Here is a 22,151-nt window from a genome sequence, read left to right on the forward strand (position 1 = left end):
GAAATGTTATCTATAGGGAAAACCTCGATGTCATATTTTGTAATAATTAGAGCAATGTTTTAAGGGAAATTCAATGCCAATTGGAATGATTCCTACCTAGTAAATTGGCTATCATATACTGGCAAGATAATTACAAAATAAAATTACCATAGTGTAAGAACGATTACCTGAGCTTCCGAATTAAATTCTCCAAAACTAAAGAGCCTGGACCTCAGTTCCAATTCTGCTGCTTTTTCCTCTTCTCTCACACAGTTAGCCTTAAGCATTTCCTTGTGCTCCACCAGGAAGTCAATGTTGCTATTTCTATTGCAAAAGAAGAAAGAGCCTGGTCTGTAACTTGCGGGTTGGTGAGATAACCAACAGGAGTTTTGACACTTATTCTGAATCGTGTCAATATCCTGTGCCTAGCAAGCAAACTGAAGACTTTGCTGAAGTACACACAGCAAGGTTCAAGGAGGAAAAGAAATGCTCATTTAAATGCTGCCTTCCAGAAAGGCATTTTCTCCCCCTCACCTACATTTGTGGTTTTCCTCTGGTCCTACAAATAGAGGGTGGCAGAGCCCAAGCTGCGGTGTCACCTGCTGTGCAAGTGTCTTCAAACCTGAGACCTTCAGCACAGCTGGGGAGACATGGGAAGAGCAACCCCTGGCTCACCTGTTCTTAGCTTCTTACTTCTGAACAAATGCATTTGTTCTGAAGCTAACTGCAGTGTGACCTGTCATTTAAAAAGATTATCATCTTAAGGCCCAGAAAACTGTTCCAAGAAGGTTCTACATAATTTTATAATAGGTAGATATAAAGGTCTATTCTCTCTGACCTGAAGCTCTTTTTCAAAACCATAATAATATAAAAATTTAGGGTAGGAAAGAATTTTGTGAGTTATTACATCTATCTCCCTCTTCTGACATAAATCCCTCTAGAACAGCCCTGACATATTGATCACATACTATGAAATGATACAATATTAAATATTAAATTATTATTAAATGATGTTGAATCTCAGCCAGAGAAAATGCATTGATTAGCATCCAAAACATGATTTGATTAAGGAAATGATGGCTCGTCAGATGATAAGGTGAAAACTATACTGGGCAAAAATAAGACAGCTGGTACCATTTTAATTGTTTTTGGTGTCCTAAACTATTTTTATTATTAGAAGGAAAAGTACTTTGACAAGTGAAAGGAAGTAGGGACAAAATTTTGCAAAAGCCAGTCTGCTCTGTGTAAACAGCTTCTGCTATTTATGCCCACAAGGTGAACTACTATGAATAATCCAGCCTAAATCCAAGGAGCCGTGAGGACCAGCCCGCATGAAGCCTCTGGTCAGAAATTTTAACAGAAATTTAAACCTACTTGTTTTGAATGACTTACACCTTATCATGTATGACTTTTTCTCTTTTTTTTACATCTTCAAGATTTTCATCTACATCTTGGGAATATTGGACCAAAGTAAGATTCTGCTCTTCCAGTTCTGTGAGGACTTGAAGTAACTCTTCCGGTTCCTTGAAATAAAGCTCTGGCTCCTGACCAAGCAGCAACAGATAATAGAATTCACTTACAAAAGTGGCCCCCTCTCCCCGGCCCCACCACACCCCACTACTCCACAGGCCGGGGACCAGTCCTCAACACAGGGCCTCTAGGGGACAGTTGGGAGCCAAACTGTGGCGACTGTTCTGATTGTGAGGGAGACACGGGTAGAGAATAGTAGGTGCCTCATGTTATCTCCAAGTGAGAGCTGGGTCTCAGGAAGAGGACATTTGGGTGTTGTGGGAGAGATGAGAGCCATTAGGGAAAGGGAGAGAGGAGGAGGGTCAAGGAAAAAAAGAAGGAGGGATGTAGTGGAAGAGGAGGCCAAGGCCAGGCAAGGGAGAAGGAATAGAAGAGAGCAAATAGGAGGCTAAGTGAAGGTCACTTTCTTCCCACATTATAATTGTTTTATATTTTCCAAAATTTTAGGATTAAGTATATATTACTTTAAGTAAATATTACTTTTTTAAAGAATAAGTATATATATATATATTACTTTTTTTACACAGATGACTTGGATATCTGCACATCCACGTTTAACATTATTTACAACAGCTAAGAGGTGGATATGCCCATGGATGGATGAATGGACAAGGGAAATGTATATATATACAAAGGAAAATTATTCATCCTTTAAAAAGAGGGAAAGCCTGTCCTACGCTACAACATGGATGAATGTTGGGGACATTATGCTAAGTGAAATAGGCCAGTCACAGAACAACAAACACTATGGAATTCCACTTATATGAGGTATCTAAAGCAGCCAATCTCTCAGAAAGAATGATGGTTGCCAGGGGTTGGGGGAGAGTGGAAAGGGAGGCGGTTCAATGGGTTTGGAGTTTAAGTTCTGCAAGATGAAAAAGTTCTAGAGGTTTGTTGTACAATGCACATGTAGCTAGCACGACAGGACTGTGCACTTTAAAGGGGTCCAGATGCTAAATTCCATGTCATGTGTTTTTAAACACAGTTTTTAAAACTGATGGAGGATTGCGGGTTCAAAGTCAGCCTCAGTAACTTAGTGAGGCCTGAGCAACTTAAGGAGAGCCTGTCTCAAAACAAAAAAATGAAAAGGGCTGGGGATGTGGTTCAGTGGTTAAGTGCACCCTTGGATTCAATCCCTGGTACCCACCTCCAACACAGAAAGGAGGACAGGGGGTGTGTGTTAGGTATAACAAAGAATGGTGATTTTTATTTTAATTCCTTTTGAGTTTCTGTGGTTCTATTTTTTTTTTTAATATTTATTTTTTTAGTTCTCCGCGGACACAACATCTTTGTTGGTATGTGGTGCTGGGGATCGAACCCGGGCCCGCACGCATGCCAGGCGAGCGCGCTACCTCTTGAGCCACATCCCCAGCCCCTGTGGTTCTATTTTTGATGAAGTAAGCTCAAAATCAATTTTGCAGAAGTATTTTGTTGAAAGCCTATTTGTTTTGTGGTTTAGCTACCCAATATAGCTGAAGCCCGAATAAAATGATAAATGATCAGAAAGAATCTGTTTCACAGAAAGGTTGTAAATTATATATCTCCCCCTAAATTATTACCTTCTTCTTCCTTTTTTTTTTTTTTTTTTTTTTTTTTTGTGGTGCTGGGGATTGAACCCAGGGCCTGGTGCATACCTTCTGATGCACATTTTATTTCTCATAGATGGTCTAATGTCAAGGATAGACCATATATTCAATTGAAGAATGGTTTCAACATTCTACTTCCTTCTGGAAAATGTATGGAATAGAAAATTCTAATTCCAAAAGAAGAAATGGGCGTCTATATGTTTTACAAGACATGACCCATAAATCAAGAAATGTCATCTGTTACCAGATCCAAGTCAATGTCTTCATCTAGAAAGAACTCCAGACTGTCTTCGGAGCTGATACTGTCAGGCCGGCTGCCAAAGATAAAAAGAAGACAATGTCTGATTTCTGAGCCATTTTTTTTTTTATCAACGGCTTTGCTTTCATTTCTCAATTGTCTTTGAAACCTAACTGTAACATAGTTCTTTTCAATAGCCTGTTTAGCCTTTTTTAAAAAAGTTGTACATAACACTATACCTTTATTTTATTTATTTATGTGGTGCTGAGGATCAAACCCAGTGCTTCACACATGCAAGGCAAGTGCCTACCGCAGAGCCACAACCCCAGCCCCCTCTTTAGCCTTCGAGGGAACTGATTATTGCAGGAATCAGTGGATTCTAGGAGTATGCAAAGAACATTAGACTCAGTCTCAGTCAGGCTCACAAATTCAGGGAGGCCCTGTACTATAGGGTACCAATTATTTGAGTTGCATCTATGAAGTAACTTCTAAAAAAGAAACACATGACCACCTACATTGCCAGATCTGTTCTGTTATATCCAATAGGACCAACAGAGGATTTTGAAATATAGTTTTGAAACGTGTGCTCTGGTACTCAAAACTTGTATCACAGTTATGTTGAGTAGCCCAAAGACAATATCTTTTTAAGAGCAGATTTTTTTTTAAAAAAATAGAGCTTTATAGTGATATGTAGTAGTTGGGTTCATCCCAATAAACTCCTACATGCATGGAATTCCATTTCATTTCATGATTTCCCCCTTTTCTTCCCCTGTCCTCTCTTCACTCCTCTGTCCTTCTTTCTCCACTAGATTTCTTTTTGCTCATCTATTTATTTATATTTGCTTCTTTTTATTTATGCATAAAGGTGAAATCCCCTGGGGTGTATTTGTTGATGAACATAACATGACTTTTAAAGAATTCATTCTGCATTGTCTTCTCTTACCCATCCCTTCACTCTGCTTGAAGAGCAGATTTTACTTTTTAAAATATTTTCTGATCACCAGGTATGGTGGCACTTGCCTATAATCTCAGGGACTCAGAAGGCTGAGCAATAGGATTGCAAGTTGTAGACCAGCTTCAGCAATTTAGCAAAGCCCTAAGCAAATTAGTGAGACACTGTCTCAAAAATAAAAAGTAAGTGGTACATATACACAATGAAATATTACTCAGCCATAAAGAAGATTGAAATTATGGCATTTGCCACTTAATAAATGGAATTGAAGACTATCATGCCAAGTGAAATAAGCCAATCCCCAAAAACCAAAGGCCGAATGTTCTCTTTGGTATGCGAATGAGGACTGAAAATAAACAGGGTGGGGTGTGGGGTGGGGAGGTGGATGTTCACCAGATTGGAGGGGGAGGGAATGAGAGAAAGAGAGAGAAGATGGGAATGGAAAAGACAGTAGAATGAATCAGACCTAACTTTCCTATATTCATATATAAATACATGACCAGGGTAGCTCCACATCGTGTACAACCATAAGAATGGGAAGTTATATGCCATGTATGTATGATAAGTCAAAATACATTCTGCTGTCATGTATAACAGAAAGCAATAAATAAAAACTTTTTAAAATGAAAAATAGAAAGGCCTGGGGATGTGGCTCAGTGGTTAAGCACCCCTGGGTTCAATCCCTAATAACCCCACCAAAATATATATTTCTTCTGATCAGGGTGAGAAGTACTGGTTAGGGGGATGGGCAGCGAGATACATCCTTAGAGAATAATTATGTGATTTGGAAAAGGGGAAAAAATCCTCCAAGAAAAATGAATTGAAAATGACAGGAATACCAACGCGACAGGATTGGGGAGGGGGTCAGGTGGCTGAGATCTAGGTAGCTCACATCTGGTGGAAGCTGTGGTGGTGGGAAAAGAACATAGATGAGTGCAGGGCAGCAGCTTAGGGAACGTGTAAGAATGAAATGAGTGAAGCAAGGGCAGAAAGAGCCGTGGGAGCCAACAGACACGAGAAGAGACCCCTGACATCTGTAGTGTGGGAGCCCAGAATCATGGAGGCAGCCCACAGAAAGAAAATGATTGAAGGATGGGATAGGAAAAAAATTAATAATGTGCTTTGCTCATGCTGCAAAGAAAATTGGGACAGCAAACCCACCTGGAACTGCCCCTCCTCCCGTCTTTTGGTAGTTGTAGATGGACAGCACACCTCTATTTTATTTGTTTATTTTCATGTGGCACTAAGGATTGAACCCAGCACCTCACACATGCTAGGCAAGTGCTCTGCCACTGAGCCGCAGCCCCAGCCCTGGAGCCGTCCTTTGAGAGGTGTGAGGAAACAGAGGATGGTCCATGGTAGTAAGATGACTATTTGGGAAATGTCCTTGGCAAAACCATTCCATAGACTGTCCACTTCTCCTTTTTTTTTTTTTTCCTGGAACACCACTTTCTAATCAATCTCTTCTCACTTCTCAGAAGCTTGTGGCCTTTCGGGGTTCCTCTCCTACATAAATAAACATCTGTTGCTCCTCAGCTTTCTTCCCCTCTTAGTGAACACATCAGGGGTGACCTCATTCTCTGTCATGGATCCAACTATTGCTAATGCTCTAACGACTCCCTCATCTCAATGTCTTTTTCTTGAGCTCCGTCTTCAATGTCTGTCCTCCAATTGGACATCAATATCCACCTGACTGTCCCCAAAGGAGCTAGAACCAACACATTCAAAAATCCCACCCTCCTCCCCCTCTCCAGGCCTGCGGCTCCTCCTGTGCTCCCAGTATCACTGAATGCAGGCCGTGTGTCCAGTGACCATGCTGGAAACCTGGAGTTATCCTTAGTCATTCTCTTCCACACACTTCTTCAATCTCTAGGCACCTCTCAGAGTCCTGCCAATGTCTGTCCCAGCCTGTCCTTCATTCCCACTGCCATGTCTGGCTTAGACAGCCCATCTTCTCTTATCTGAATTGTGACAACAGGCTTCCCACTGGCCCTGCTACCTCTATCTCTGCCCCCACCATTTCATTCTCCATGATACCACCACATCCATCTCTCTAAAACGCAAAGCTGGTTGAATCTGTGCCACACTCTTGCTTCAAACTCTCAGTGGCTCCCCTGGGCCCTTGGGACAAAGGCCGACTCCTTAGGATGGCATCCCCGCTGCTCATGGTGCGGTGCCCATCTACCCCTCCACTCTCTCTGCCTTTCACCCTGGGGCTCAGCCATTCTGTCACCTGGGCTGGAAAGGCCTGCCCTCCGGGAGCTTGACTTCATCAACTCCTCTTCCTCCTCTCAGGGACTCAGTTTAGCTGCTGCCATTCTGGAGGGCACTCACTCACTGCCCCTGCCCCTGCCCCAGCGTTTCACCTGTCCTCTGCTCCAGTGCTCCCTTGGCATGCCTGTGGCACTCTGCCTCCCTGTCCAGTGGCACTGTCACATGCCCCGTGAGTGACAATCAAGTTCTGGTCTGTTCTCCTCCCTAGATGGGAACTAGATTGTCTTTTATTTACTGTTGGGGCCCCAGGTCGCTCAATAAATATATCATACATGGTCTCTATGTTGAGGGAAGGCTAAAAGGTTATTTTCAAAAACAATGCCCCGTTTCCAAGAGAGTTCATCAAGTAGGTACTGTACTTTGTCCAGGGTGATTTCCTAGGTTCTGAGTTGAGGGTGGACTTCTTGCGTGGCTTTCCTGTCCAGAATGGTTAGGTGAAGTCCGTGCCGTTGGTGGTCGAGGGAAAAGAAATAACATGCAATTAGAAATGAGTTTTTTCACTTGGTGGAAGGTCTCCGTTTTCTGCACAGATATGCCTGTTACTTCTTTTTTTTAAAAAAAAAACACATGATTTTATTATCAGAATGATCATCATATAGAAAATGGAGCTCTTTTATTCTACTGAAATGGGGCTCCAAGCCTAAGTATTAAATCAAAGGCACAGGGGCTGGGATGGAGGGGGAGTGGGTTGCCAGAAGTAGGGTACAACTACAGAAAGCCACAGAAATTATGAAATGTTCATCATGCTTCTAGTTTTATATAAAAGTGATGTGTGCTTCGTAATATCCTGTGGAGGGACACCCTTCCCCACAGTCACAGACAAGGCACCTGTGCACACTTGTTCCCCCATATCAAGGTTTGGGCCCAACTCTGGTTTCAAATTAAGAAGTGGCCAAAATGTGTCTTGAGTCTCTTCATTCACTAGCCCCAAATCTCTCTGCCCCTTAGTCACTCTTCCTGCTATTCTCCCTTGAAGTCATGAAAGGCCTCTCTTTTCCCACCTGGCAAGCTCCTATTCATTCTTCAAAATCCAGTTCAAATGTGACCTTCCCTATAAAGACTCTCCTAAATGTCTTTAAAGTATGTCACACGTTGGGACTTTTGCCCCATTTTGTCACATTCATCTTCTTGTCAGGTCTTAAAAAGTTTTTGCCTCCATGGTGAGTAAAGGAAAGAATAAAAAAATGGTGGGTCGGGGGAGTGGCAGAAGGATCCTACCACCATTATAAATTAACGTCTTCGCTTTTAAGGTAATACCTGAACATATATTACTAAAAATATTAAAACTGTTAAGTGGTGTTATTTAAACTTAGTGACATTGATAGTCAAGATCTCAAAGGGCGGAGAACATTGATACCATCACCTACTTCTCCCCGACCCCAACGCCTTACTCCAGATTCCCCAACAGGCAAAGTAACATGTCTTAAATAATGTAGGTGCAAACTGGCCTCCTGAGCCAAAAGAATTGCCTTTTCCAATCAGCAGACTGAATGCACAAGGTATCCGGCTCAAACCAGGGTCATTTCTGGGCAGGCAAATCGACTTTACCCTGACCACTAAACATACCTGCTGGTTGGGACCAGTATAAAGGAGAAAAGGAGCCAGCAAGAGACAGTATTGAGGGATCACACAACCACAGGGGCGGGTACCGGAGGGAAGAGGGTCTGGTGGGGACTAGGGCCTCCCGAGTGGGAGAACCCCTGTCATGGGGAATTTCCCAACTTGACTCTGGACTTGTGGTTTTTGAGAGAATCTAGAAATCCAGATGTTTTCATTGTATCTGCTGATTCTCAAATGTTGGCCACCATGTTAAACAATCTTAAAACCTTGGAGCCAAATTTCTGGCCTGCAGCTATGGTGGAGTAAGGAGAGAGGACCCTTCCCCAGAAGGGGACTGAAAGAGTTCTTGGAGATAACTATGACATGGTAGCATTGAGTGACTTCCCCCAAGTCACTGGCCAAAGGAAGTCACTTGGTTGCAACCAGCTTGGTTTTCTGTGCCCCGGGAAGGGGCCTATTATTATCAAAAGGCAGACCTGCACCAGAGGAATGAGGGGGCCCACCTAGGAAGACCTCGCGTGGGGTTCAGGCAGGGGGTGAATGGTTCACTTGGGCACCTTTCTGAGTTTTGTGATAACCTCAGATATAACAGAACTCCTGAAGTAATGAAAGGATAAGGGGTGATGGAGACAACACCCTCCACTTTCCATTTCGAGGGGGACACATTCTCTGGTTTTTACTTTGGGGAGTGAAGTCGCACATCTTGACTTTTACCTAGGCTCCCTCTTCCCATAGAATAGTCATCTGAAGTCATCGTCTCCATATCAAAGCTGTCTCTTTTACTGGAACTGATGGAGGATTCTAGATATGCAAAGTAAAAAGGAGGAAGAAGGGGAGAGACATTTCCGTGAATGAGAGCTTTGTCTCAGTGTGAAGGTACAGTTATTGTCAAAATTTCCAGGGACAGAAATATTATATGGTGACACATATTCTGCAAATGGTAAGGGCTGGTCTCTGGAGTAGAAAAAGGGGTGAGAACAGACCTTTGGGACACTAGGAGATCGCCATTTCCAATGTCAGTCTATAAACCCTGAAATCCCAGGGTTAGCTAATAGACACCTCTGGACAGAGAGACCCACAGGGCTCTGAGCACCCTCTATTGAGATGACAAGTCTAAAGGGTTACATCTCAAGCTGTTGAACGCAAATAATTCTCCATTTTCTTTTCTGTTTGTCGTCTGTCTTGGTCAAAGCTTTAACTCCGCATCATCACCTGGCTCAGCACTACACAAACCATCTCACTTACTCACACTTGGCGCAGTGAGGGACTTGGGAACTGAGTAGAGCGGGCTCCAGTGCTGGGAGGTGTTTAACAATCAGTTCTCAGCACAAGGAGCTCTCCCTGGTGTGTAGTTTTGCTCCAGCTGACCCCCACCCCCTTCCTTGTGTGGCCACCTGGATGGCCACACAGGGAGCACCCTGCTTTGCTGCTTGATAGCCAGTGTCTGAAAACGCTGATTTCTATTGTTTTTCCAGTTTCTGAAACCTTTTTTCAGGTGGGAGGGTAAGTCTGGTCCTGGTTACTCTAATGTTGCTGGAAGTGCAAGTCTTCCATTGGGATTAGTGGTTCCACTTTGATCAGCTATTAAATTCCTCTATATTATGGGGTCTATTTCTGGGCCGTTGAAGCTGACCTCCTAATACTAACCGCATGCTATTCAATCACTGACTCTGTGGCTATGTTTTAAAGGATTGGTAAACCCCTCCCATCATGGTCCCCCCACCCCCACCCCACTGTGTACTGGGGGGACCCAGGGGCACTTTACCACTGAAATACATCCCTTTTTATTTGAGACAGGGTCTCGCTAAATTGCCCAGGTTAAACTTGAAATTGCCATCCTCCTGCCTCAGGCTCCCGAGTCACTGGGATTACAGGCATGCACCACTTCTTCTGGCTTCCTTATCTTCTTAACTCAAAACTTTTTTTTTTCTAGATGAACCTCAGAATTATTGTGCAAAGCTCTCCCCGCCCCCAAACCTAACTCCCTGAGTTAAATCTCTGGTAACATTTTAATTATAATTCCATGAAATGTATACATTTGTTTCAGGAAAATCTATGACTCTAGAATATTTGTCTTGCTGTCCAAAAATATGACATAGTTTTCTATTTATCAAATCTCCAGGTCACACACATTAAATTTATAGTTGCTTTCTTGGATACAATTTTCTTGTATAGTTTCTAATCATTCAAGTTAGTCTATTTAGAATAATATGTGTAATTGACTTTATATTCACCTACTTTATAGAATTCTTTAGTCATAAACAGTTTTTGAAAAATTTGGGGAGGTTTTCTATGTTATCATATCATCTGCAAATAATATATTTTCTCTTTTTTCCATGTATCTATTTTTATTGCTTTATATCTGAAATTAACCTGTTTCCTCTACAACTAAAAAAAAATATTTTTTAAAAAAAGGAAAAAAAAACCCAAGTTTTAGTGTTACTTGATTCTCAAACCATAGTGTCTCCTGGATAATAAATTAACAATATATAGTAACAAAGATAATGGGAATCCTTGTCCAGATTTTGTTTCTAAAATCCCAACTATTTAAACAAACACAAATATTGAAGCAGAATATTTTAGAATAAAAAATACTGACTTAATTAAAATAAGAATATGTGACAGGTGCGGTGGCACACACCTGTAATCCCAGTGGCTTGGGAGGCGGAAGCAAGAGGATTTGAAGTTCAGAGCCAGTCTCAACAACTTAGCAAGGCCTTAAGCAACTCAGCAAGACCTTGTCTCGAAATAAAATACAAAAAGGGCTGGGGATATGGCTCAGTGGTTAGGTGCCTCTGGGTTCAATCCCTGGTACCAAAAAAAAAAAAAAAAGTAACTTACTTTTTATTGATTTTGGAATGATGATATTATTTTTTGATGAACTTTTTAGGGCTTGCTGAATTTGCCACTGTTTTGGAGACAATTTCAGTAGAAAGAATCCGTATTTCATGTACTCTCTAAGGAGGAATTCTGTTTTTGCTATTTCACTAACTCAAAAGAAAACAAAGATATGGTTATGTGTATCTGGGTCAAAGCATATACATTAAAAATATTTCATAAAATTAATTATCTTGATTATGTAGCTAATAATGTACTTGTCAAAAACTGTACACATGGCCATAAAAATATAAACTTCAATAAGATACGAGAAGAAAGAAACTGGTGGGAATGTCACCTGAATGGAATGTGCCCAGAGATTCTCTCTAAGCTGATGACAATTTTTCTCTGTTGTGGGAAACAATTTTTCTCTGTTGTAAAACACTTGGGAAACACTCTACTTACTATATTAAGTTTTAGACAGAAGCTAACAACAACAACAACAACAAAATGGCACTTACATAAGGGAAAGAAAGTGTATTTACACTTTAAGAGGCAACTCATGGGATGCACTACAGACAAAAATTTCACCCTCCAGTAAGTTCTTAAGGGTAGGTATTATTATCACCAACTTTCTAAAGGAGAAATGGATGACTTGCAAAGTCATCTAGTGCTCAAACCTAGGTCTGTCTGACTCCAATGCCCAACAATACCTAGACACCTGAACTGCAAGCTCAAGCTTCACATTGCTTTACACCAACGTGGGACAAGCAGAAAATACTTAAAATAAGGAAGGACAGCCTGCGTGAAAAGAGAGAATCTTTTTGCATCTTCCTTATTCAGACCCCGAGGGGCACCCTTATTGATATTGCATCTTATCAATATCCTTAACTTCCATTCTTTATCTGTCAGAGAGAAACATCCTTCAACTCTGGTGTGAGAGTGGTATTCAAGGATGAGCAAATGTCTGGCTTATGTTTCAGCAGTTGGAAGATGATGGGATCCCTTTCCTTGACCACTCTTTGGATAGAAATCCTCCCAGATGTGCCAAAAAGAACACAGTGTGGAAACTGGCTGACACGTAAACAATTGTAAACATGTCCCAGCCCAGCTTGGTGGAAGACCTCCTCAGGCCATCTTGCCCAAAAAGAGAAGAGGACCTGCATCCCTGGCTCTGTCCCAAGCTTGTCTCCATGATCTTGTGCACCTTTCTAGAATGAAGAGACACAGAAGCAATAAGAAAGTGCTTTGGCAGAGTGTTTGGAGAGTGTCACTGGGTGGCCATTTACATAAATGCAAACATAGCGGCTGCTGCTCTGCTTCTACAAACATCCTTGAAATGTGCAGAATTTTCTAATTACTCTGCAGGGTGAAGGAGGGAAGGGAATTCTCCATCTTGGAGCACCTTCAACTTTAGGTTCCTAAAACAGAAGAGGCTGTTGCAACAAGAATGTGTTTGAAACACATATTTTGTTGTTCACTTGGTCTCAAAGAAGCTACCATCCATTTCATTTGAGGCACTTTAAATAGTTATTGCCCTCCTCCCAAGAACTTCTAGGATGTTACAAGTCTAGGATGAGGTCTCAGAGGAGATAGGAACATCCAGTTATGAAAAAGAAAAAAACAGGGGCCGGGGTTGTAGCTCAGGGGTAGAGCACTTGCCTGGCATGCATGAGACACTGGGTTCGATCCTCAGCACCACATAGAAATAACAAATAAAATAAAGGTATTGTGTCCATCTACAACTAAAAAAAATTGTTTAAAAAAGAAAAAGAAAAAAAAAACAAGTTTTAGTGTTACTTGATTCTCAAACCATAGTGTCTCCTGGATCGTGAAATTAGTGTCCCAGGATGGTGACAGAAATATTTTTTTGATGTTTAAAATTAGTTCAAGCAAGTTTCTTCTACTATACAAGGAAACATACAAAGAAAGAGTAGTAGATTCCAAGAAAGAGTAGTAGATGGGTAATCCCAGCAGTTTAGGAGGCTTAGGCAGGAGGATTACAAATTCAAAGTCAGCCTCAGTAATTTAGTGAGCCCCTGAGCAGCTTAGCAAGATCCTGTCTCAAAATAAAAAATAAAAATAAAATAGGCTGGGGATGTGGTTCAATAGTAAAGCATTGGTGGGTTCAATCCCTGATACCAAAAAAAAAAAAATATGTATAATATGTCAAAATACATTCTACAGTCATGTATAACTAAAAAGAAAAAAAATTAAAAAGTGGACTGTGCAATAATATTAATTAATCCCAACTCCTGCTCCTGTAGTTTTTTTTTTTCTTTATTACAGATCTTGATTTTTAACAGCAATACTAGATTCTACTAGGAATAAGTATACACAGTGGCCTGGGAGGCTGAGACAGGAGGATTGCAAGTTCAAAGCCAGCCTCAGCAACAGCAAGGTGCTAAGCAACTCAGTGAGACCCTGTCTCTAAATAAAACACTAAATAGGACTGAGGATGTGGCTCAGTGGCCAAGTGCCCTGAGTTTAATCCTCAGTACTCAAAAAAAAAGTACAAATATAAAAAAAATACTACCAATTATAATTGTAGGGCAATTGTAAAATGAATCCTAATTTTGGAGGTATTAAAATGTTGGGAAATATGTTCTAAGATGACTAAAAGAAAGGGCACTTAGAAGATGATTTATTGTTTACTTCTAACATCGGTTTACTTCTTTTCAACTAATTTCTTTATTTCTGTGTCTACAAGTTAGAGAACCTTTTCAGAGAGTGGCCAAGTACTGATGCCCAGGCAGAGACAGGTTACTGATTTTAAACATGTTCACACTTATAACATCATCAGCAGACAAGGGTTGCTCCCACTCAGGTCCTAGCCAGACATGAGCAGGTCCCAGTGGGAGGTGGGAATTGGATAATGAGAAGTTGGAGCCTGCCCTCACCTCTTCACGGCCTGTACCTCCATGCTGGCTTTCTTTAGCTCTGCTGTCATTTGAAGTTTGTTTATAGTTTCTTGTGCTGCACTGAAAAGTAACAGAGAGTTGTTGGTTTGTTTGGGGTCGTGCTGTATTTTTGAGAAACTAAGACAAACAAAGTGGGGAGAGGTATTTGGCCAGAGTGAAGACACTAACATTTTAAGAGCATCTACAGATCTCTGATCATTTTCTCGAAGGAACTCTTCAAAGGCCATTGCGTCATGCTCGAGCTTTATTTCTGCCGTTCTAAGTTGTCTTTCCCTCGTTGCTATGTGTTTTTCAAACTTATTAATTGTGCTTCTTTTGGCTGACAGAGAATACTAGGAATATGGAAAACAGAAAGTTTGTCAAGAACATTAGCACACATTTCAAATACATTTCGACAGTCTCACGATAAAGGGGGGGATAAGTTATACAGTAAGTGAGCATTTGTATTAGAAGTAATATTGTGCCCAAATCTTGGGACAAGAGCTTTTATCTCATGAAGGGTAATCCCAGCAGGTCAGGAAGCTTAGGCCGGAGGATTACAAATTCAAAGCCATGAACTTTGAGGAACTGTCACAGGGAGAGAAATTATTTTCACTTAAAAAAATTTTTTTTTAAATATTTATTTTTCAGTTTTCAGCGGACACAGCATCTTTATTTGTATGTGGTGCTGAGGATCGAACCTGGGCCGCACACATGCCAGGCGAGCGCGCTACCGCTTGAGCCACATCCCCAGCCCCCAAATTCTTTTCACTTTTATGAAAGGACTGTAATGTGCCAAAATAGCTATGCACCATAAATCAAAAATAGCTGCCTATCTCTCCAAAGAGCAGTGCCATCTATTATTCTTAGCATTTTATCCTCCAATTCTTACTGGACATCAGGAAACTGGTCTGTCTGAATCCACAAGGCTACCAGCTTCTCCACCAATAGGAAGGAACTTGGGGGGAAGCACTGTCAACCCCACCGTGCCAGACATGCCTTTCTCCATGCTGTTTAACCAGACCCAAGGGGCCTGCTTGGATTCCCCAAGTACGATTTGACATCTACTTTTTTTTTGGTACAGAATATAATAATACACTTGGGTTTCTAATCCATACATGAAAAATAGATTATAAAACAAAGCCACATATGTGATAATATACACGAACTTCAAATACAGAAATGAATTAATTTGTCAGGAACGGTGGCACACGCTTATAATCTCAGTGGCTCAGAAGGCTGAGGCAGGAGGATCTCGAGTTCAAAGCCAGACTTAGCAATCTAGTGAGGCACTTAGCAACTCAGTGAGACCCTGTCTCTAATAAAATATATAAAAAAGGGATGGGAATGTGGCTCAGTGTTAAGCACCCCTGGGTTCAATCCCCAGTACCAAAAAAAAAAAAAAAAAAAAAAAAGAAAAAAGAAAGAAATGAGTTAATTTTGGGAAGTCACAACCAATAATAAGACCCTCCAAGTTTATAACAAAAAGATTTCATCCATTAATTTACTCTTCAAGGATTTATAGAGTGCCTGCCTATTGTGTGCCAGAACTGTTTTATGTGGTACAATTGAGTGGTGAACAAAATAGATACAATGGCTTTAGTGGAATGTCTATTCTAAGAGGGACGAGTTGATATAGGAGAATGGAGTTGATATAGAGGGCAAGGGCATAGAAAGGGTATCTGAGGGAAAAATGGCCTCCCTAGAAGGAAGAGCCCCCAATGGAGAGGCCTTGAGGCAAGGTGCATCTCAGGAGCAGCAAGTAGACCACTGTGGCTGGAGGGTGCCAGCAAGAGGTCAGTGGTGGGAGCAAGCTCAGAGAGAGGCAGGAACCCATCAGGGCATTCCAGGTATGAGCCACAAGGGGCATGATCCTCCTACCAGGGAGAAGAGACTGTAGGAAGCAAAAGTAGGAGTGGGCCAGTGTTCAGAAGCTATAACAACAATCTATGCAGACTTAGTGGTGGCTGGGACTACAGTGGTGGTGGAAGAGTCTAATTGTGGTTAGATCTTGAACAAAGATGTGGTTTGTGAGAAGAGTCAAGGAGAACCACAGCGTTTGGGCCTGAGCAACTGGAAAAATGGAATGGATGTCTACTGAGTAGAGAACATGAGATGAGGTTGCCAGGGTGGGAAGATGATCGTAGGAGCAAAGCTTTGAAAATGTTGGGTTTGAAAAGCCTGTGGAAAATATCTTTACCTACAAATTCAGGTTCTTTAAAGGACATAAAAGAACTCAGTTTATTTCTTTCCTGTGGAGTAAGCTTTGGTAGTGTGCATCTTTTAAGGAATCTGTCTGTTTCATCCATGTTCTCAAATTTATTGCCATAAAGTTGCCCATCAGATTACATTCAAGATACGTTAACATTCACACGTCTTTTAGATGGGTATTTCAGCTCCCAATTCTGCCACAAACAGAAAAAGGAATAAAGAAAAGATGGAAGAAAGAAAGAAAGAAAGAAAGAAACCATGAAACCAATCTGGCTTTTGAAAATTATTATAAGTGACCCAGAGGTAGTCGGACTTCCAAATTTCAAGGGCATACCCCGAGATTGCCCCCACCAACTGCAAGTTCAAGGAGTTCCTCAAAACAACCTCTGTCCTGGAATTTTCCAGAGGAATTCACAAAACTCATGGGTTCTGTTTATAACAAGGAAATAACACAGATTAGAGTCAGCTACAGGTAGAGGCCCATCGGGTAGGGTCTGGGAGGTTCTAACTGCAAAGGTTCCTGGATTCCCTCTCCCTGGAAAGGATGTGTTACCCACTCGGCAGCTGCACAGAGACACAGTGTTGCTGGTGAGGGAAGCTCAACTGAGCTTCAGTGTCCAGAGTTTTCACTGGGGCTTCATGAGGTAGACGTGACTCATTGATAGACCACAGGGTTGATCAGTCTTTGGTCCCTAATCCTGAGTAGGAGCCAGCCAGAGTCCCGGCTCTAAGTCACATTGTTGGTTTTCCTGTCATAGTCATCTTAAGACTGTCAGATGTGGCCTGCGCATCACCCTTAAAATCACTGGAAGTCAAGAGCAAAGCCAGACTTTCTTTGGGCAAAGCCATTTTTTTTTTAACTACATGCAAGTCTTTTTGATAAGGGGACTCTACAAGTCACTTTGAGACTTTGGGACACTTCACCAAACTGGTTGGGAGGAAGGAAGGAGATGATAAAGAAATAGAACGAGGCACATTTAATACAAATGACTGTAATTCTAGCAAATCTATCAACCTTAAACTGCTTTGGATGTCAGTTATGTCACTAGGATTTTGGGATAAAGGTCCAAATGGCACCCAGAAAATAATATTTAACAAACAAAGGCATCAGGTTATATTTATAACTTTAAGGGAGACCTTCCATGTGGACTGCAGCTGGCAGCCAAGTGACTTCTGTTCCAGAATGTGTGGTGTGACATTATGAAAAGTTAAACATGTTTTCATTCACTCATCCACATCAAAGACTTTAGAAGAGGCAGATGATCTTCTCTAGATGATTAGACACTTGACAGCTGTATCGTAAACAACATTCAATGAATTTCTTTTGTAATTATTCTCCCTTTGTCAAGAGCTTAGTATCTCTGCTTCATTGATGGTAAATGAATATTCATAGGAAGATATTAAGTAATCATGTTTTCAGGTATCTACCTGCTAGCTAAGGGTTTTTGATGGTAGGATAAAAGCCTCTGACATTTTTATAGGAAATTCTTCAATGGGGACCTGGCGCTTTCTTCTGGCCAAAGTGGGTATAGTCAAAGCTGGAAGGGTTCTGAACTTTTCTGACAGCAGGGTCTTTGTGTTTTTCACTGCTTGGCACACAGTAGGCACTCAACAAACATTTTTCAGATGAATGAATATAGAAATAAACTGATCTCTTCAGCTAATAGATTTGTAACATGTAATGTCAAAATACAAGGTATATAAGGTGAATATTTAGTGATGCTATGCAAGAAGCCTTCTATTTGGCTACTGGGAGAAAGAAATTATTTTTACTACCTCAAGTAGAAACCTGTCTCTCTGGTCGTTAATAAATTCATGAACAGTCCTTTTCGCATCTGCACCTGTAAAGAAAATTGAAATAGACTTGAATTTAGTACTTTATCTGTCAGAGATGTTGTATGGAATGAAAGTGTTAAGTTGTGATATATAGTCTGTAGTTACTTTTTTTCCTTAAACTATAACTTCCAAAAAAACTTTTCCTAACCAAAAAAGAAAATTAATAATAGTAATTACCATTTATTTTATGCCCAATCATGGTCTGGGAACTTTATTAAACACTTTAAATATATCATTGAATCCTAACAATTATCCAAATGAGGTATTTATTGCTATTTCATCCTGTCTGTGTCCTAAGTCTGAAAGTTGTCAAAAGTCTTGTCCCAGATCACACAGCTAACCAGCAGCAGAGTCAGGGATGTGTCTCCCAGGATATATCTCCCAAGCCTGGGTTGTACTGAATAAGAGACTAAATTGGTTTAAATCTTAATGCATGGACAATTCAGAGATACAGAGTCCTCAGGCAAAATGTTTTTGGGGACCACAAACCAAATTTATATCAGGAAAGAACAGGATAACAACTAGTTTTACCATTCAGCAAACTAAAATAGAAAATACCCTTTATATACAAAGATATGAAAAATTGTGCTCTATAGGTGTAATAAGAATTGTAATGCATTCCACTGTTGTATATTTAAAAAAAATAAAATCAATTAAATACAAAATACAATAAAATAGAAAATACCAAAACTTTCCCTTCAAGTTTTCTTCATTTTGCAAATTTATACATATCCTGTATTTCAATAATGTTTGTTTCATAAAAAGAAACACACAACTAAACATGACACAGAATAAAGTCTCTCAATATAACATAAGTGGAAGTGGAAATAAAACATTTCCTGAATGACCACTGAGCCTGTGCAGCATCAGGAGGCCTAATCTCTTCCTGGGGTCCCATTCACCCATCTCTAACTAGCTGGGGGGAACATGAATAAAGTCCTCACCCTGTCTATTCCTCAGTTTCCTCATCTGTCCAACGAGGATACTAATTGTGGTAGATTCTATTACCCAAATATCAGCTGCTTCTCTATGAGGGATTATTCCCTGCCCTTTTGATGTCAGGTTCGTCCTTGACTCGATTTGGCCATGGAATGGGCATGGACATGTTCTATGTTGCTTCCAAGCAGAAGGTTCAGGAACCACCACCCATTTCTCTTTCCCCCTTTGCTGCAACCCCAGTAACGTCCTAGACAGGATGTTTGTTCCTACAGCAGAAGGACAACTGATCGATTGTTTCTATAGTGGAAGATTCAGGGGAAAAAAAAAAAATCAAACTTAAAAAGTGAATGAGAACTAAACCGCTGGGACTGGAAGTCACTGAAATTTAGAAGTGGCTTATTACCAAAGCATAACTTAAGTACAACTGTGACTATTTCATAATGGTGCTGGGAGAAGGAAATGAAGCAATGGATCATGAAACATACAGTAACATCCCAACAATTGTTAGCTGCTGTTAAAAACAATACAATTGGAATGGGGAATCATTTAACTTTTTAAGGTCAACACTGATGGCAATGATGATTATTTCAGTCATCAATTAGCATTAGTTGGGTGGTAACAAACAACAAACTTTGGAGCCACCCCTAAACTATTTAGTGTCTTCACTCGGCCTTAAGCCAAGGAGATTTTGGTTTGGAATTGCAAGTTATTTTGTGGCTCCTCCCACTTAGTGGATTATGCAATGTGTGTGACCTCAGTCTTCGCTTGGCTAGGGAGACTGCTCTCCTAGCTCTGGAATTGGGTGTAACCCATTGGGCCTGGACAGCCCACTTCCTACCTTATTTGGCAGAAGAACATTCTATGGAAAACCTTTGAAGTTTCCCCCATATATAATAAAGCAAATGTGGGGCTCTTGAGCTCTCTTCCCAGTGTGGAAGCTTGACCCCTAAGGTCAAAGAGCCATCCCATCCCCACTTTCTGAAATTACTTTCTGTGTAGTGTGTGTGTGTGTGTTTTCCCACCACCTTCTTTTCTTAGCTTTATGTTGCAGATAGCTCACTCCACGCAGAGGAAACCCAAATTCCATCGCCCAGTAGGACGTGGGCACCAGGCCTTGATTTGAATTCTGATTCACCTCCCTCACCTCAGGTGGAAAGGGGGATCCCCCTTCCCATCATTTTTTCCATACAATTCATTTGTTCAAGAAACCAGGTGGATTATCCTGTGGAATTTTCCACATAATGAATCTGGCATATTTCATCCTTGTAATGTTATGTTACATGGTACTCAGACCCTCATATTTATTCAATTAGACTCAGGTTCAATATATTCAGCATGACCCCTAAGGTCAAAGAGCCATCCCGTATCCACTTTCTGAAATTACTTTCTGTGTAGTGTGGTTTTTTTAATTATATTTTTAAGAGTCTTATCCACTCTTTTTTTTCTTTCTTTTTTTTTAGTTGTAGTTGAACACAGTACCTTTATTTTTACATAGTGCTGAGGATTGAAACCCAGGACCTCACACATGCTAGGCAAGTGCTCTACCACTGAGCCACAACCTCAGCCCATACTTGGACATTTTTAATGGGAAGAAAAAAAAAAATAGAATGAAAGTGCTCACTATCGCTTTCATTTGGTCACTTATGATGGGTCAGCCCGATTAAAAATAAATTTGAATATCCTATCAACTTATTAGAAATAAGCTCAGTCTACCTTAACGTGGTGACTGGCTGACTGAGCTGATGGAATTTTATCTTTCTAATCTAATAAGACTCATAATTGTAGGTTTCCCATTTTGGCTATTCTAGCTATCAGACAGATCTTCCAAGCAAGAGAACTTAGGTGATAAAGCCCTCCTCAAAGTGCAGTGTGTCTCTCGACCCCAGAGCACCTCCATCACTCACTGGGGATGTGAAGAGCAGTCTGAAAGCCCCTGAGACAAGCCATTCAGTACTGCTGTTTGATGGCAAAACCAAACTCAGGCTGCCAGTCGCACAGAGAGGAAATGGCACTTCTGCCATGTAGGCAGATGAGCTGTCCATGACACTGTGGACTTCCTTTGCTGGTGACTTAGCACTTTGCTCTTATTACTGAGTATGTGGAAATAAAATTAATGGGGTCGCTGGCTAATTTTCCTATCACGTAGGTTTGTTTTCAATCTGAATTCAGGCAGGGAATGTGAGGTTGAAGAATACATAGCAGTTTCATTCGAATCGACTCCTGACTGGAAATAGAGTCAGAGGGAGATTTAAGGGAAAATGTCCCAATGTTTTATCTGTATAACCAGAACAAATGGATAACCCTGCTTCCATGGCTGAGGGAGCCCAGATTGCCCTGGACGACACTAATTTCACTGTTTCCTTTTTTGAAGTGTCTACCCTGTGGCATTTACTTCCAAGAGACCAGCGACGTCTTTGTTAAACAATAATGGTGGGCACCCAGGTTGTCTCCTCAGCTATGCTTCCCTAGTTATCCCGAAACTTCCACAGTGGCAACAAGGATTCTTGAAATCCCTCACTCCATGCAGAATTCTTTCTATGCCACCTGTCATTTTAAATGCCCTTGATGACCTGGGTTCACCATTCTCCAGAGGCCAATTCTGAAACAGCAGGTGAGATCCAGACATGCCCTAGAACTTGTGGTGAAGTCTCTGGCACCACATGCCACCATGTCACACGATTACACGTGAACCTATCAAATTTTCTAAACCATTTCGCTTGGTTTTATGGTTTGGATATGAGGCGTCCCCCAAAGCTCCGGTGTTAATGCAGGAATATTCAGAGGTAAATGATTTGATGGTGAGAGCTGTCACCTAACCAGTCCATCCTGGTGATAACTGTAGGCAGGTGGGTACGGCTGGAGGAGGTGGGTCACTGGGGTATGCTCCTGAAGGTTGCATCTTCTCAGTAGGCCCTTCCCCTTGCTCTCTCTGCTCCCTGGCCACAATGACCCTGGGAAGCTTCCCTTTGCCACACCCATCTTCCATGATGTTCCGCCTCACCTTGGGCCCAGAGTAATGGAGTCAGCTCACCATGGCCTGGGTCTCTGAAACTCTGAGCCAAAATGAACTTTCCCTCCTCAGAAAGCTGTTCTTGTCTGGTATTTCAGCCACAGCCCTAGGAAGCTGACCAATGCACACGACTTCTGTTTTGATTACTGAATTCAGAGTCCTTTTCTAAATATTTTTCTTATTCTCTCAAGATTTTCTTTTCAGGGGCTGGGGTTGTAGCTCAGTGGTAGAGCGCTTGCTGGCACGTGTGAGGCACTGGGTTCGATCCTCATAAAAAAGTAAATGAATAAAATAAAGTTCTAAAAAATCTTCTTTTAAA

General features: G+C 41.2%; 1 protein-coding gene across 1 annotated transcript in view; it reads right to left on the reverse strand.

Moving 5' to 3' along the window:
- The window catches only part of CCDC38 (coiled-coil domain containing 38), a gene marked incomplete at both ends in the record, with an annotated part of 36,823 nt that overhangs the window by 5,757 nt on the left and 8,915 nt on the right, over positions 1-22,151 (reverse strand). The window contains 8 exons of the mRNA XM_081310855.1: positions 168-303; positions 1,372-1,523; positions 3,340-3,409; positions 8,800-8,920; positions 10,961-11,106; positions 13,837-13,917; positions 14,026-14,189; positions 17,824-17,888. Coding sequence (XP_081166981.1) covers positions 168-303; positions 1,372-1,523; positions 3,340-3,409; positions 8,800-8,920; positions 10,961-11,106; positions 13,837-13,917; positions 14,026-14,189; positions 17,824-17,888 — 935 coding nt within the window. The remainder of the gene's footprint in view (positions 1-167; positions 304-1,371; positions 1,524-3,339; positions 3,410-8,799; positions 8,921-10,960; positions 11,107-13,836; positions 13,918-14,025; positions 14,190-17,823; positions 17,889-22,151) is intronic.

This window comes from Spermophilus citellus (assembly GCF_964194105.1).
Source record: "Spermophilus citellus genome assembly, chromosome: 10".
In the NCBI taxonomy this organism is placed as follows: Eukaryota; Metazoa; Chordata; class Mammalia; order Rodentia; family Sciuridae; genus Spermophilus; species Spermophilus citellus.